The sequence below is a fragment of the Crassostrea angulata genome, chromosome 7 (assembly GCF_025612915.1).
Source record: "Crassostrea angulata isolate pt1a10 chromosome 7, ASM2561291v2, whole genome shotgun sequence".
Lineage (NCBI taxonomy): Eukaryota > Metazoa > Mollusca > Bivalvia > Ostreida > Ostreidae > Magallana > Magallana angulata.
In genome coordinates this window covers 20,089,395-20,107,872 of record NC_069117.1, presented here as the reverse complement: position 1 = coordinate 20,107,872, position 18,478 = coordinate 20,089,395, and the positions used below count along the sequence as shown (strand labels likewise).

The window sequence follows — 18,478 nt, the reverse complement described above, 5'->3', positions numbered from 1 at the left end:
CGGAAGTCTCTTGGAAAGTCTCATAAATTTTAGTCACAATTTAAGCTTATTGCTCTTTGAGCAAATGAAAAGAATGATAAAAATATCAAAGATGACATATATTATTATTGAATAAATAGTCCGCCGGAATAAATAGCGGACACCCACACAGAAATATTGGCTACATTTAGGAAAACTCACATAATGTATTCAATTAAATGCGTTTCACTGACTTTAGTTCTAATCTTCTATTTTTTTCGGGTGAGTTTTATTGCTCATAGGAGTTGATTTAAAAAAAAAATTCATTTTTTCCCCTCCTTGTATACATCCTTTGTAGAATTTGTTTCGACATCGCAATTGAGATAATAAATCTTTGGGTTTCTCTAAATAACGACAAAAGACTAATACATGGACAGATCTACCGTATTCTACACTAAAAGTCTGAACAGAACATTTCTTGAAGAAATGTAAGTCTTCTCAAATTCTTGTCGTTCTCTTTATTCCACAACAGATCTTGTACATCACAGATTGATGTTTTCGAACAATCTACCAATATTACATGACAGTCATGTACGCAAGTTGTTTTGATACAAATGATGGTAACAATTAGTTTCTGTATGACCAAAATATCCGTGAACTAGACATTACTGTATTTTATTGAAGATTGGAGGGGAAGGATTTCCTTAAATTTTTGGTTCTATTATCATATATTAGATAATTTTTGCTCTACTTGGCAACACTTCTTATTGAACATTACTGAAAATCTCATTAAAACCAAAAAATAAAACAATAAATTATTAGACATATTGTATTTTTATGTAAAATAACAATTTCATCTACATAAATGAATAATGTACAATATATACATAGGATCTGATAAAAGATAGCACTTAACAGGAAAAACCTTCAACAAAACTCGGGACATCAGATGTCCCCTAAAACAATATAGTCCAACATTATTACAAAAGCTCTTCAGACAAAACCTTTTCTAAAAGACCAAAGTTTTTCTAAAATTACATTAGTTTTAACCAACTTTTTTTCAAACTTGTACAAAGAGTAAAAATTTGTATAATATAATAGTTTTCAAATACAATTTTGAGCATTTTTACAAACACTATTATAAGTCCTTTAACTTACATCATACAAATGTCTATACTGTAATAAATTCTATTTCATCTGTAATCACTGTCAGATTTACATAGTTTTCGTTGAAAGTTTAAACAACAATGATTGAAAATCAGGTATATGTCAATGTGTATATTTGACAGAACATTCAAAAATCATACAAACTTTACAAATAAAACCCACGCATAAACAGCATCACCCAATCAGTTGCACAGGAACATGGTCAGACAACTCCAAAGATAGCACTATTTTTTATTTCCATACCAGTCTACTAAAATATGAACTACAATCTGCAAAACAGAATGTCTAGGAAAAATAAAAACATTTCCAGATGAAGACATGTCTGGAAAAAACACAGTGGGACAGACATGTAAGGTAGCCTCTGAGAACTGATAAAGTGCCTTGACAATAGCTCCACACAAGCATTGAATACCTTATGAATTTACAAAATGTATTGGTGACACAGAAAGGGTGAACTGGTATGTACAAATCACTGATCATCCTTTTTTATCTGGGCATTTTTGTTTTGATATACAAGCATACAAATTAATAATAAGTCTATCACATTTTTAACAACAGTTGCTGGCATTTTTTCTTTGCTTTAAAATACATGTAGTACGCTTTATTACAGAGCCAAAGGAACCATTTTTTATGGCAATATCTAAATTACTTTTCCATGCAACAGACAATTGAGATGTTTCCAATGTTAATTATTTTCAATTCCAACGTTATATTTTTCTCTGACATATAAAAAGTCAAATATTTCCATTTACCATAAAATTAAGAACACAAATTAAAACAGCCCAAACTATTTATCATTCCCAACAGAAGTCAACCAGAGTATTTCAATCCATTTGAATGAAAAATAATTGAATAATGAAAGACAATGATTTTGAAAATGCTACACAATGTATATCAACACATTACATTTAGAAGTTCAGCTGCAACTATTTCTGTCAATTCTTAAAATAAAATGTGAATACAAAGGGTTAAATGATGCATACAATACTTCATATATTGAAATTAGTTGATACGACGTTTCTCCTTTATCATTCTTGATTTAGTTCTGCATATCACAAAAACAGTACTTTCTAACACCTACCTATAATTTGAATGAATACATTTTGATTAAAAGGGCATAAACTAAATAAATAACCCCTGAAATTTAGTATGTTTGTAATTATAAAAATTTAGCACTATTGATATTCTGTCACCACCAAAGGAAGCAAATCAAAATTCAAATCCAAAGCATAAAATAAACACTGATTTTCTGTGTGTTCCGGATCAACAGGATGCTTTTTGCCCAATAAAGATATCAGGAGTTTGTGCATAAGCCCATCAGAAGTATACATGGTTTAAAACACAACAAAGAGTTGCTTCGACAATATTTGCTTGAAAAACATCTCCACACCCTCTTGAGGACACATGGGGGAATGGAGCTCCATAATCAAGTGCTGCTTGGGGATGGACTTTCCAACATTTCTAGAAGGAAAGTGTCTATGGGAGTATCACCAATTAATTTGAAGAAGAATAAGTGTTCCAAACACTTGAGCCCTATACTTCTGAGCGCTGGCAATCGAAGCAGTAATTTGGCAAACCTGCCTGGTTCGTCGGGGTAGTGCATTTTGCAGTATTCTTCCAGTGAAGCATACACTTTCTCTCTCAACTGTTCCACTTCAGAGACAGCAGATACACCTTTAGCATCTAAAATAAAAATTAATTCTCATGAAAAAAAAGGTTATTGATTAAAAACTACTAATGTAGGTAATTAACAGTAAGTAATTAATACTTATTATTTTAAACAAACCTCCAACAATAAGAATGACGATTAAAGGTACAAGAACATGCCTACATGTTAGGCTCATAAGAACAACATTTCATGGTAACTTGCAGAGAGAAAAATCTTACCTGGATTAAACAGTACGATAGCTCTTAAACATCCCAACTCTGTCTTATCCATTTTCATTTCCCGCATTTTAGCGACAAGTTCTGTGAGGACACGGTCAAATATGGTTCCGACACCTGCTTGGTGAGCGCTGCTCCTGTGTACATGGAGGCCGGTGGCCAGCAGTATACCATCCTTTACCACGATAGATCGATGTGAGAAGCCAGCTATCAGCAGCTCATTCCAACCTTGACATAAAATATTCAAACATTGAAAAACAATGGACATAGAAGTTGTCCCCCTTTCATCATGCACAGCAGTAGTCTGTATGGTCTATAGCTGATACATGTACTTATTCAGTATATAAAATCAAGAAAAATAGACAAAGTATGAAGGTCTATGGCCTACCTGCACGCAGTAGAATGACCTGATCTTCTAGAGGCAACTCGGTGAAGTGAGGTATGCGTTTGGCCCATTCCACCAAAGTGAACAGTTGCTTGTCTGCTGCCTGACAAATGTTTGTCACTGTATCTTTCTGCAAAACAATTTTAAGGAGATTCAAACTTCTGAATTTGTTTAAAACCAAGACTAAAGTCAGTTTGACACTTTCATTTGCCTTTGAATATCTTTTATACAAGGAAGTCCTGGATACAGAAATAACCAAAACTTTTTTACATTGGGGATAAGGAAATAGTGTAATTTCCTTAATATTCCTGGATACAGAAATAACCAAATTTTTTAACACTGGCAGAGCTGTGTAAATATTTTCTTGGAAGTCAGTCATTCGGACAGACATCTCAATAAACTTTGCCTGTCCGAATGAAATTATGCCTGTATGAATACCAACAGTTAAAATAATGTTTGGAAAACTAAAATAAAATTTAAAAACACATACTGCACGTGCGTTTATGACATAATTTTTTATGTTACATTCTTACATTTTATCTTATATTGTTAGATTCTTTTAGAATTTTGACCTTTTACCGATTATTTACTGGAAATTACCGAAAAGATATGAGCGGTTATAATGGGTACTCAAACTTCCTGTAAATCGAAGGTCATGGACAGGGTTTAAGTTTAGCCAGAAGTAAGTCAATGTTGATGAGAATAAAATAAAAATGATTCCTCAAATTAAATAAATGAACAGTGCAGTGATTTGCCTAGAAATTTTTAAATGACAGCTTACATGAAGAGAGTAAAAAAGAAAACTTATGTATTTTTCGGCAATAATGGGTACTCGTTGTCTGAGGAATACCGATGCATCAAGAAACGACACATTTACAGCGATCACATTTTGCAATTTTTTAATTTTGCCTTATGCTGACGGGGCAAACAACATCGGTCAGCCGGTCCGACATTTAACCAATTTATGTCGGTCTTTGCTAAATTAAGGCGGTCTTGCCTGCATTTTTCCACAGCTCTGACTGGGTATTGGGAAAAAGTGTAATTTCCTTAAAACAGAGTTTTTCATCATATCAAGATTTCTGTAAATAACTTTAACCAGTACTTGTAAGTCAGAGCTGTATAACATTTACCGTAGTTGTATAAAAATAGTCCATGAACAAAGGAACGAGAAAAATACACCAAAAATAGATCTAAGACAAAAGAAAACAAATCTACATGGCATTGTTAAATTTACCAGTACTCCAATTTAAATGAAACTATCAATACTGTAACATTTGGTCTTCAGTTTTTAAAATTGGTAATTTTTAGAAATATACATCAATATCTGGATGAAATATAATATTGCAAAAAGCAAAATACGGGTTTTTTTCAATTTGTCATATCTATAAAGACAGGTACAGGCTGTTGCAAAGCTTTATGATTTTAATAAAATCATATCTAATAGGAAATACAAATAAAATTTTAAAGGAATGTTTAAATGATAGGATGTGGGTCAGTTGGATAAAATGGGTGATGTCTATATTTCACTAGTAACCAATGAATGTCTGTTGCATAAATTTGGATGGCAATGTTGACATTGTTATCTTGCGATAAACATACCACTGAATCTGTCCCCCACTCTTCTGAGTCTTCATGTCAATTTAACATGGCTTTATTTCAGATAAAGGGTTATCTTTTCTCTAAAGAGACACTGGCATTACTATTGATGTTAGGGCGAATAGAATGAACAATGGGACACACTTCCTGTTAATCACTAGATAACTGTCAAAGAATTGATCTACACCATATTCTATGGACGATATGTTGGTGCTGGGTATAAGGTGAATTGCTAATTTTCAAACAAATTTTTTAAAAAATCTTTTAGACTGGACAATCTGGGGGATAAGAATTTTTTTTACATTAGTCTATTTCTCCCTGATCCAAACACCTAAAAGCATGTGTTTATTAGAATCTGATAAACTTAAGTATCTTTAACAATTGTTTATTTAAATCAAACTGCTGTGCATCTGTAAATATGTCTTTCAGAATATAATATACCCAACTATCTAATTAAGTGTCCATCAAGTCATGACTACAGATACACCTAAGCCTTATATAAATCTTCCTATCAAGAGCCTAGCTTTACCTGAGCATCTATGTAGGTGTCTGTCTTGGGTTCCACAGCTAGTTCAGCCTCCAGGATTTTCTCTACTGGCATGTCTGAGTTGGCAGTGCTGGTGCTCTCAACCTCCCCCTCTCCCTTCTCCTTCACTCGCTGTCTTTCCTCTTGTACAGCTGTCAAATAAAAATTCACATAAACCAAGAACAGTTGCCACAGCATCCCACCAAACACATAAACATCTATACATTAAAACTAAGTTGAGTATCTTCTGCTGAAAATTATTCGATGAAGATTTCTCAAACCTAAGTGCAGTGCCATGCATTTCTGAAAATTTGAACATGTCATCAAGCCTTTAAAATTTGTTAATTACATACGTCACTTCAAAAAAAACCTGGCACTATTAAATATTCAAAAACAATTTTCTGTGTATCCCCCCCCACCCCCTAGTTGTTAAGATAGTTGATATCATCTTATCAAACCTTGTGATTTTCTAATAGCTCTCTAAGAAATCACTCTTCAGGTAGTGTGCATAGCAATTCAAAAATCCATACCAATTATGCACAATACATCCAACAAAAACAAACATTTGGTTTAGGCCTTATATTGCAGTATGACACATGCTGTTAAGAACTTAAAACTACAGCAACATGTTTAGTCTACAAAATGTCATGCCGAATGTGGTAGCAGTTTTCATACCATTATGTTTCCTTTGTTAATGATTGAAGTAATAACTAGCTGTTATATGTTTCATACGTAAGAAGGTATAAGAAATCATGCACTAGCAAGCAATATGGAAACTTAATGTTTACAATACAGCCATAGTAGTGACTGTCAGTGACAAATGATTTTTTTTCCTACTGACATTTTACAAACAAGTAAATAACCATCTGATCCTTCTTAAAATTCCTATCATTAAATCTATAGACATGTAACACATATTTTCAATCAGGCATGCAGAAGTGGTAAATAGGTAAAATTAGACCGATCACAGCCCGGAAAAAGATTTGAATGAACCAATCAGGGAACACCAATTCTAAAGTCACTGGAAAAAAAGTTAACAGATAATAGTGTATTAAGTAACCCTTCCACACAGAGAATTGTCACTACTACAGTTTAGTACGAGAACATGTAAATATATGCTTGGCAATACATGCCCTAAATTACATATTCAAAGTTATTCCCCCTTAATTACAGTCACTTTTTTTCCTAACATTTTTTGTTTTGTTTTTGTTTGTTTATATCTTAATTAAAATACTGATGAATAGGCAGAAGATAGGGAACAAATACTTTATTTGACATCTTTCAGATGCTCTAAAAGCAAAGCTTAAGCTGGCATTCTCAAAGTGTTTGAAAGCTCTATAATGTGCTGTCTTTGAGAAACACTGTTTTCACTTTCAGTGATAAGACATCTCAAGAGAGGATTTTAAAATTGAATGCAGAGCAATGGAGATATTTTAATGCCAAACACATTTGGTATCATTTGTCTTTGTTTCTCCCCTCCCTTCTAACCTATTTACCACTCCTACGTACATGATCCTTGGCGCCCTGCATCGGTGCTGCATTTAACATCTGTAATATCAACATGAAGCACATGTGAAATAACATATAAACCCAACACAGACCTCACACAGTCTGTGGGGTGGTCATATGTCATTAGTAGTTGCGTAACTGTCCCCCGTCCTTCAACTTACTGCACAGAAGCCATAAACAGAACAAAACATGGAAACCAGCATTTACAAAATGATCAAATGAAGAAAAATATAAACCACGGAATAATTCTTCCTTTACGCATCATTCCCACCCTTTAAAATGATTTTTAGGATATTCAAATTGATGACTTTAAATGACAAAACATGCAATGACTTGTTCTAAACTGTAAACTCGATCCTTGAATTTATCATTAAGCATTTAACAAAACAAAAAATATATGATGCTACTTAACTTCCTCAATTTATTGGAAAATATTAAAACCAAGTTAAAGTTTCTGTAAATGGATATTATATTTATGTGTTGCTGAACATCTGTTTACATAAGTTACACCGTCTCAGATTTATACAAGTAAATCTCAGTTTTCTATTCTAATTCATTTATTTATATAAAGCAAAGTCATTGACATGATTTTAAAATGTTAGGGTCGTTAAATCAAGCCAGATTTATAAAATGTCTTCTAATAATCTATAAAATACAATGCATTGTGTAACTTCCCATTCGTTTCAGATTTGGGACTCAACTACCAATATACAATATTAATATAGCAACATATATATAAACTGCATGCATTAATGAACCTGTGGCTTCAGAAATGAAACAATATAAATACAAGCTCGTAGTGAAAATCTAAGCTTTACAAGACGACGTGTCTGCCCCACTCCACAGAACCACACAGAAATCAACGTACCTTCTCTCTTCATCCCCATGTTTAGACACTTCATGTATCGGCAGTACTGACATCTGTTCCTCTGCCTTTTGTCAATGATACAGTTGCGGTCATCTCGACAGGCATACGTCAAGTCCTTACGAACTGTTCTTTTGAAAAATCCTTTACAACCTTCACAACTGTAATGTGAGTAAATAAAGGAATGTCAAACTGTAGAATTCATGTCCTGTTAAATATTAAACCATAACCCTACGTGATTATATAGAGTAGAGAAAATGACTACATCTCAAAATTTGGTATATACAACATGTGCATATAATATAAAGTTTATTACTTTACTTTTATTAAACTCATAAATTCTAACTTGAACTTCTAACTTTTAATTCTATAGCTAACATTTAGGACGTCACAAGGTAGTTTCATGGAATAAATGCCAAATGTTATTAATAACATACTAAATATTATGTCATATGAGTATGACTAATGTCATTAGTAATGATCAGCTAATTTTCCTTGTGCTATTTTCTCCCATCTTTGTTTAGATTTATATTTGTATCAATTTCATGAATCAAATAAAGCCATACACTAGTTATCTTCAGTACTTTATCCCCTCCATTTGGTGAATTGGTTTCAACATGTTACAAAAACAATTCATCAAAATGCGAAATTGTTGTCTGGAAAATGAGAATTATTGCATAACATCTTATGCAATAAATGGTTTTAAAGGTATACCTGTAAACTCCATAGTGCTTCCCAGAGGCTCTGTCACCACAAATAGCACAGATATGTTTGCTATTGAGATTACTGTGTGGCATGTGAGGATTGGACCCCGGGGGTGAGGATGCTGAGCCAGGGGAACCGATGGACATCATGGAAGGGGATGTTACTGAGGAGGAGGGTGAGTGAAGACCTGGTGACATCATCGGTTGAGACCCAGGGGACGCCTGTGACTGGGACATAGGGTGCTGTATTCCATAAGGATAAAATGACTGGGACACTAGAGAGTTGATATCTGGTTTAATGTCTGGAGGAGATCCCATCTGTGCCATTGAGCTGATTCCCATGGATGGAGACATTCCCATCCCCATATTAGCAGTAGTTGACATGTTGGAGTTGCTGCTTACCCCATCCAGAGAATCTAAAACAAGGAAAAATGAAAAAATTGACTTTTTTGTAGTTCAAGATTCCGATCACATTTAGGAATTTTAGATTTCTTGAAAATATACTTGAAAAATATCTCATAGTTGTATCCATGTACTTGAACATGTTGAAGTATAATTTATATCCCAACTATTATTCATTTTCACAGAATCTAACTTTATATCTTAAAGCATACTGATATAGTCATGCATGTGTATCCTTGTTGAATTATCAAAATAAACTGCTTCTCAATCTCAATGACTCAATAAATGTCATATATATAGTATACAAACAACTAGACATAAGCTGACATAATCATATATCCTTAATTGACATAGTGCATTATAATATGTTGACGTAAGCTTATTTGTGAATCATTTCATTTAAAATAATTAGTTATTGCATAGAGTAGGCCTAAAACATGATTTAAAAAATTGTCAAATCCCTTTAAAAAATATTTTCTACAAATCTGTTCTTGTAAGCTGACCAAAAATGTTAATTGAATAAGAAATTTTAAAAATTCGCATCTAGACTTGTTGCAAAAATCGTTATTTGGCATGGTACCTCGTTATTTATAATGTAGTATGGCACCCAAAGGTTCATCCAGAGGGCAGACCACGCAAGACACATTGACCTAGCCCTCTCTTAGTTTTATTTCAATCGAATTACCCCTTCCCAAGTTAAATAAGCGAACTGAAACATAATTTTCAGCCATCCAATCGTCCTATATATACAACCGGAGATCGGGCATGAAAATGTTCCCGGTGAACCCATCTACAGGTACGCTCAACCCCAAATGCTACAAAATGGCGGCGACTCTGCCAATGTTTATTTCGTGGACGAGCTACGTTATCATGCGATATGCAATTGACATTCATCAGAAAAGTAATATTTTCTCAATATATACTCACCCATTTCTGATGGGTCCATGCCTTTGTTTATAGCTTCAGATAATAACCAGAATAGAGAAATAAATCAATCGTTTTGCAACATATCCGTAGACCTCATTACACTGAAATTTATCTGACCTACTTTACCACAAAATGGGAGATTCGGAATTTCCCACAATGCAATGGGGCTGAAATTCATTCATGTAAGTTACCAAGAAAAAGGGCTTATGTTAAACAGGCAAAAGCATTCAGTTTCGGCTGCAAACATTTCTCTTTAATAAGATTATGCATTTATTAATTCATAGCTCAGATTAATAACATTTTCTGAAAGTGGTATCAGCCACGATACACGGGGTCAAGGTTTATACGAGGTGACGTAAACACTTGGGAGCCATTGCTCGGAGAAGTCAGTTACCTGGGCAAATCCGCTGAGCACTTAGCATGTTTACAACAAATTAGCTGCAAATAATTTACTTTATTCACATAGGACAAGCCACTCTCAAACAATGCAATTAGCCTAACGCACTTCGTAAACGAAAAATCCAATCGGACGATTTTTTTTTGGTTGGGGGGGAGGGGGGCAATCAAGGACCCCCGGGTGGTGGGATATACCTTCTTTTTTTTTTACCCGACCCGATCCGCGCATGTTACACGCTGCATCAGGGAGAATTGGTGGGGGGGGGGGGCATCAGTTTTCCTATATTTATTTATAATAAAAATGAATTATCATGGAGTTGCCCCACCCCCAAATTTTTGGGAGCATGTTTAAAGTTATGATAAGAAAATAAACAGTGAAAGAGAAGTTATGGGATAGTTGGATAGGTTAGGTATACCCCCTCCCCCGGTAAGATTTTTATGATTTGCGACCCCCCCCCCCCTTTTTTTTTTGAAGAGTCTACCCCCCCCCCCACTTTTAAAATCGATGCTACGTGTCTGATGCTTGCGCAGATCTGTAAAACTAAAATTTATCTAATTCACATAGTTAAATTATCAAAAATATGCTTCGCGCCACACCACCCTGACAGACACAATCATCCCTCAGATCCGTACATGTTTTGTAATTTAAGTTACCATGATAAATAAACATATCAATTAATCTAATTCATTAATTTAAGTAGTATCATATTTTATGATATTCCATACATTTTTTTTTTAGCGATATTGATCCGATTGTTTCTGACCAGTGCACGTATATGTAAATGTGCGAAGTGTGGGTATTGTGGAATAATTTGTAACATACACGTAATTCTAATTAATTTAAAAAAAATGTGCATACAGGTACTGCAATTTTGTTGGACACATTTTTAACTCCGAGAACGTCAAAACGATGTGTAAATATTGATATATGTACACATATCTTTTGCATGCTATGTTGAATGTTTTGTTTTATGTAACGTTAACTCATATTCATGACTGTAATTGTCAATAAATGAATTGAATTGATATATATAGAATTATATAATAAATTAGACAACACTTATTAATTATTATTTGTGTAATATACTAGAAGAGATATACACTCTTATTAAAATTGGACATTTAAGTCCGCCCCTAGACCTACGATATGCTATAGAAGGACGTATATATCTACCTCCCTGTGTTATACAAGTAAAGCGAATCGTAGAGGAGCGAACAGCTCTAGTTTTAATTAGATTGATGATATAAAACTACCTTAGTGATAGTAAATATAAACATGAAGCATATGACCCTGATCTTATTAATGGAGGCAGATGGTAAGACTGACATCATGATGAAAAACTTGTAGCATCCAATTTTTTTTTAATTTTAGAGAAAGGACTATATTTGGTATGGTTTAATTTCTGGCCCCAATTTTAAAATAGTGTCGTATAAAAATCAAATCTCAATAAATCAGTGTACAGAGGATGCCAATCACTTTTATTTTTGATTTTAGTCATCATTACTCATTCGTTGTTTATCTATGACGTCACCTAGTTGACACAATTCCTGCAATTTTGCAAAAACATGAAAATATTGTCATTTTATGTGAACACTCAGCTGATGTTTTTATATAAAAAATGTAAAGATGTTCACAATAATTTCATCAATTTTATATAAACTATATTAATAAATGAATGTGTTATTTTTCCCATAAGATCTATTTTCATATTACAAAATATCTTTTAGAGACACGCAGGAAAATTGGGGAGGGGGGTAAAGAAAAAAATGTTTGCTCTTTTTCAATGTAGGATAATACAAGTTATATGAATTAGGAAGCTTAATATATATAAATTAAATTGAGAATTATATAACTATACCATTAAAGATTGAAATCGCCATAAAGATATCATAACTATACGTTAACATGTATATATCTTTGGTACCTAGTTCAAGACACGATGTAGTCAAGTCCGACAAATCTTATTTTAGGAATTTGGCCATATACTGCAGTCAAATCCGGCATTAGTTACGAAAGAGCGATACAGGAACACATACTTTTGCGTGCTCCATATAATAACAAATACTTAATATTTAGTTACCACAGCCCCTTTTCTACACGAGAAAATGCTAAAAATATGTTGGCGATGTATATATAAACAATATTGGTCATTTCTGCAAATATTTTCTTTCCGGATATCCTGGGAACGGACAATGTATATGTATATCATGATCATAAAGAACAATGACTACAAAATTACACAAATTCACACACAGTTTAATTATATTATAATAATATTTATTCTTTATATTATAAATCATATTTATTTATATATATTTATATTTATTTATATCATCGCAGTTATTATATTGTTTTCAAAACAGGAAGGTGCATTGTTGTCTACATTTAGCGTTAGACCAAGTCATTTTGGATTTTTTTAAGAACGTAGATAAAAAAAATAAAACAATAATCATAAGTTATTATTTTGAGAGTTTTATACTCAGTATATAATCTTATATAACATTAATATTCCCCCACTAAACATTATGTCTTGTAAGCTGTAGATATTTCTTCATTGAAATCTAAGGCAATCTTCGGAATAATACACAAAAATAAACGGTGAACTTTAATTTAAATTGCCGACTTTATTAAATATACCTAAATGAATGATTTTAACCAAATCAACAGAAAATCAATTTATGTATGGGAAAAAAGTACATGTATGATACATATGCAAATGTTACCATACTAAATCATTAAATTAGTAGATAGTTGAATACAAATGATTTTAACTAATTAAACGAGAAATTGGCGCAAAGTTAATGAATTGCGAACGAATATAATATTTTTATGATAAATCGGCAAGATTCGCAAGAAATGAATTTCATTATCCCTAAAATACTTGACAGAAGACAATCCCTTTTTACAAGTCCTAGCTTCAAACGGGAAAAAATCAATAGAAAAAAGTCATGTCGCCCCGACATGTTTTCTCTCTAGCTCCAGTGAAGCCTGCGTTGGATACTTACGGTGATGCTGTCGATATATATTCTTCAAACGGTCCGAATATCGGGGATCCAACCTATACATGGGGGGATCCAACCGAGGAGCGTAGAAACTAGCCTAGCACACTTGTTGATCCATACGATGCAACTGATTCGATCTATATATAAGCTGTTAGCAGCGGACACCTTTCGGAGGAAAAGATGTCTGGTGACTAAATTGTTGGATGCAGCTGACAATAACAAAACCCTGATTGGGTTCACCTTGCATTGAAACCAGAAAAAATCGATAACAACTAGACTGCTCTAAGATCTACTTATTTGTTTTTGTGTCAACGAAGAGGGCTTACAATTAATTCCATGGATCTCTACACCTGATGTACTCTAGAATTAAACCAAGTATCTTTAAGAGGAACTTCTCACAAACTGACTGTGTAAAAACCACGCAGGCGTAATCTTAGAAAAATTGTGACATCTATTAGCATTTAAATCTAAATTAATAATTGATATTTTTCAAAATCTAGGTAATTTTTTCAACTTACTAAGACTAAACTAAGTCATCATTCAATTGAAAATGGTGCAAAATTTTAAAGATTTTAAATAAAATATCTGTCTGCGAAGGGACAATCCATGATATTGTAAATATTTATACAAAGTTGATTGTATTTTACAGTAGAGGATAGCGACAAAGTTTAAAAACTTTCAGCCAAGGACGTAGCATAAGGACCCGGAGATCCCATACTCCCCTCACTTCTTTCGAAACATCTTGAACGAACCGGAACCAATTTTTTTCGGAACCGAGTTTCTGCTGTACCCCCCCCCCCCCCCCACCACACACACACCAAAGACACATTTTTGTGTGACCTCTATCTAACAATATTCCATAATAGATTTTATAGCCGTGCTCTATCTTTGTTAGAATAATTACAAACGATAACATTACAAATCACTTCAAAAAGAGAGAGAGAGAGAGAGAGAGAGAGAGAGAGAGAGAGAGAGAGAGAGAGAGAGAGAGAGAGAGAGAGATTTGTAAAGTAGCACCCCCAAAATATTCTACCATCCAGTCTATTAGCCATAAGCCTCGGTTGAATCCTAACAACAAAATTTGGGTACTGCATGTCCTTTTTTTTTTTTTTTAAATTATTTATCATTTTTAAACACATCGCTCTATTAATAGTATATCTATATGCGTTTATTAGAATTATTTTTTTAAAATTGATATGTAAATATGGCGCAATGTAAGTAATTCAAAAATTGATCCCACCAAACACCTCACAAATCCAAGTACCCATCTACGTAAACGTATCGTTAACGCATCTTCATATTACTTCCTTCTTAGTTGAGCATCGTTAAGACAGCACAATAATGTGAATATGACGTTTCAGTTTGTGATTTCGAGTTTTCAACCGTGGTTTTCGATTTTCTGTTCATCAGTAATGTTCTAAATTTAGAAATGCGAACGTATTGCATGGACAATAACTCCATAGCATGAGAGAAATGGTGTCAAGAGCTCTTATTTAAGGTTTTCCGTTCAAATACTTATACGAAAGCACCATACCATTATATCTCTATCGAGGAGGTTTGACATTTTTACATGTTGGTAAGTCAGGCAAAGACTGAGTAACTCCGTGTAACAACAATGCCTGTAAGGTACACGAGAAAGCGATCTAGATATATCTGTTTGCAGTATGCTGTACTTGATGCCTCTCGTTCCACTTTCTGTCAAATTCATTTATCATCCTAAATAAGAACAACGGAAACCAATTTATGCAGATCCACGAGAAGTTTCTCTTTTATATTCGTGTGTAATCTCTATCCTGCGATCACATTCTAGACTTTTGTCCCGAAGACCTGCCATTATCTGTGGGTAATTATTGAGAGATTGAAAGTAAAAATATCTTCGGAAATAAATCAGAATGCAGAGATCTCAATGAGCGCCAACGTGCAGAACATATACATTTCAGCCTCCTACGCTTTGATCAGAATAATTTGGATAGTCACTAATGCTACAATCAATATCAATTGATGGAATTACTATTCTTAGGCAACATATCCCATCACTGTTTTGAACCGTAATTACCTTGATAATTTTTCGACTTTGATTTAAATGATGCCATAACACACAATCGTCGGAGAAATTACACCACAAAAGCTTTAGCCATGGGGCGAAAAGTGAAGTCAATAGGCCAAATCCGATAGATAAGGTGTCAAATGAAATATTTATTTAGGCAATCAGACAGAAACATTCTGTTGAAATGATTCTTTGTAATTTCATTTCCATAACACACAAAGAGAGAGAGAGAGAGAGAGAGAGAGAGAGAATTTTTTTTTGTACTCGACTCCTTTGATTTCTGTGTAAAGTAAATTTTACGCGTGGTTGGAATATAGGAATTTTAACAAATAAGTAGGTTTAAAAATTGGTGGAGTGGTACCGTTGCCTCGTTGTATCCAATTAAGCCAGTAAATAAGTATAAATAACATACATACACCACTTGTGTAACATTCGGTCCCTTCTACGTTGTCGGCTCGAGTCTTAATTATGTAAGTATGAATTAAAACATCATCAGTCGGGATCCGCTGACTGATCTGTCTGGATGTCGCAACATGACTGGATACACTGGGAGGCGATAAAAACGATCCCAGGTACATAAATAGAGGCCCGCTTACATAATCCGAGGTTACAAAACTTTCCTCTTAATTGAAATCGACGACCCTTGTACATATTTATGGAGAAAATGGGACGGCCGACATTATGGAGCGAATTACACAATAAATCATTGTCACTTTCTCAATAAGCGGGCCTGGTAATTAAATTTTTGTTTTAAACGCCCATTTTTCTTTTCCCCTCCAAACGTCTAATTTCCCTAGACGTTCATTTCCTCCTTGCAACAATGGCAGATTGCTTTTAATCGGCCAGTTATTCAAATTGTATGAGCGGCTTCGGACAGAGTTCACAAACCTTGCATGCCCCCTGAACATGGCATTGATCGCCGTCCAGTTTGTATAAACAACCCGCCGCATTATATATGTGGCCTGTCTGACGCACAGCTTTTTGTTGTTGTTGTTTTGGCCGAGTTTTTGAGACATTCTCAGCATTAATATTTAATTTCAAAAATACTACCCTGCATTTAACTGCAATTCTCACCATGCGACACCGTAACCTGCTTCCCATGATTCTACTGTCATCTGTCATATAATGTTTTGTTGTGCTCCCGTTATTTCATCAACTAAATTGTGTATACTTCAATAGAATAATGCAAGCGAGAATGGTACCAAAAAGTTTAAATTGTATATAAGATAGAAAAAATTAATTGTAACAAATTTTATGTAATGCAATCATTTATATGATACATCAAGCAGTTTGTTATTACCTGTCAGATATGCGTACACACAGACCAGTGCATGGGATAATTAAAATAAAAGTAACAGTATCATTGATTAATTACAAAAAACTCCTATTTACCTGTTATTGGCGGAATCCACAACCCATGCAAGCTACTTTCCGTCTCTATAGGTTTGAAATTAGCAACCATATTAGTTTTACATGGAGCATCTGAAGTAATGAACTCATATGTACGAACTTAATAGCCTCAGTAGGTAACGTAAATATGTAAGCCTCATTTTGATTGGCTAACATTGGCCCCAAGTTCGCGAAGTACGAATTTCCCCGAAAACCTTCAGTAATCGGACTCAGAGAAACTTGTTTTTTATCTTGCACATGTGAAGATTATCAATTTCACCTTGCATCTAAATATAACTTAATTTGCTGCTGACAGGCCTGCAACATGGCGTAGATGGGATATCACCGACCTGAGCGACTGAGCGATTTCCTATTTAAAAATAAAATAAAAATCCTCTGACAGGTGCAAAATCTCAACGTTTACTCGCGTGTTCATTAATAAAGACGCTTTTCCGTCTTTTTTTTATGATTTCTAAAAATATGATAAATTACCTTCAAAATAATTTATTCTTCAATAATTTAAAATTAGAGTTAACGAGAAAAATTCGCAATCAAGGGCCGTACAAATAGTGTAATACCCGACATGTTACTTTATTTAACAGACATATGTTATAGTAATACTTAGTATCTAGTGTTTTCAAAGGACAAATTTGAAACCTGAATATTGCTCGATGAGAGAATTATACCACTCCTTTAAAAGAATTCATGCGCGGATCTAGAGGGGGGGGGGGGGGGGTCGGGGGGGTCCCGACCCCCCCTGGAAAATGAAAATTTATTAAATTTACATAGTAAAATTATCGCGAAAATATGCCTCGGACCCCCCCCCCCCCCTGGCAAACACAATTATCCTTCGGACCCCCCCTGGAAAAATTTTCTGGATCCGCGCATGGAATTGATTATAGGTGCAGTTCAAGAAACAAAGCGTATGAATGTAGTAAATGACAATTATAGAAATTTCAAAAAAATAATTAATAACAAAGAAACGAAAAATTTGAATAGGGTTATATTTTTTGCGAAAGTGCGGGTGTCAAATAGTGCATATACATGAAAGGTGGCTTTTAAAAGTTTTGTTCCCATCAAATAAAACAAAATTTATACGGGTCTAAGTAACCTTCAGGATCATGTCTTAGATGAATATTTCATGGGGCCGTTTCTATTCACAGTCACGACTTGAATTCAATTTTTTGTTTTCGTATTTACTCTCTTTAACATTATAATCGCTATCTATATGCACACGAAACTAAAAGATGAATGCATCTTTAAAACATACCGTATTTTTGTACTCATCATCCAAAGGAGAAGAAAAAGATATCTGGAATTGAAACGCAAATTCCATTGTACAACCAGTATGTCGACAGCTAATATTACATGGGAATCTAATGTCCTCTGTAAACTTCACAAACATTCATGTACACCTGCCAATTTTCTTCTTCTGCCTTTTACGTTGAATTTTAAAAAAAAAATTAAGGTGTCAGAATCAAGTTTCTTGTAAATTAATTTTGTTGATATCAAGTTTAAGGATTGGTCGGTGCTTTTATTTGTTTGAGCAGCGGAGTTATAAAAGAGCGGAATTAGACATTGGAGAGCCCCATGTAACCTTCTTCTTCTCTTAAACTCAAACATAAAAACTATACTCTTATATTTCGAACGAAGGAACGAACGATGAAACGAGAGAGAGAGAGAGAGAGAGAGAGAGAGAGAGAGAGAGAGAGAGAGAGAG

At 34.0% G+C, this 18,478-nt stretch overlaps 1 protein-coding gene across 6 annotated transcripts; it reads right to left on the bottom strand.

The window, feature by feature from the left end:
• Positions 1 to 773: 773 nt before the first annotated feature.
• LOC128157138 (retinoic acid receptor RXR-like) lies at positions 774 to 16,908 on the bottom strand. 6 transcript variants are annotated; one of them, XM_052819547.1, is made up of 8 exons: positions 16,762 to 16,908; positions 8,605 to 9,010; positions 7,894 to 8,051; positions 7,026 to 7,064; positions 5,520 to 5,668; positions 3,398 to 3,524; positions 3,013 to 3,237; positions 774 to 2,808 (listed from the first exon to the last, which is right to left on the bottom strand). In XM_052819547.1, exons 1-8 carry the CDS (start codon positions 16,829 to 16,831, stop codon positions 2,552 to 2,554), a joined length of 1,431 nt encoding a protein of 476 aa, XP_052675507.1. In that variant the 5' UTR covers positions 16,832 to 16,908; the 3' UTR covers positions 774 to 2,551. The 6 variants fall into 6 exon arrangements, with proteins under 6 accessions (XP_052675507.1, XP_052675508.1, XP_052675511.1 ...); XM_052819548.1 differs by lacking the exon at positions 16,762 to 16,908 and adding an exon at positions 13,326 to 13,401; XM_052819551.1 differs by lacking the exon at positions 16,762 to 16,908 and adding an exon at positions 9,924 to 10,080.
• Positions 16,909 to 18,478: the final 1,570 nt, after the last annotated feature.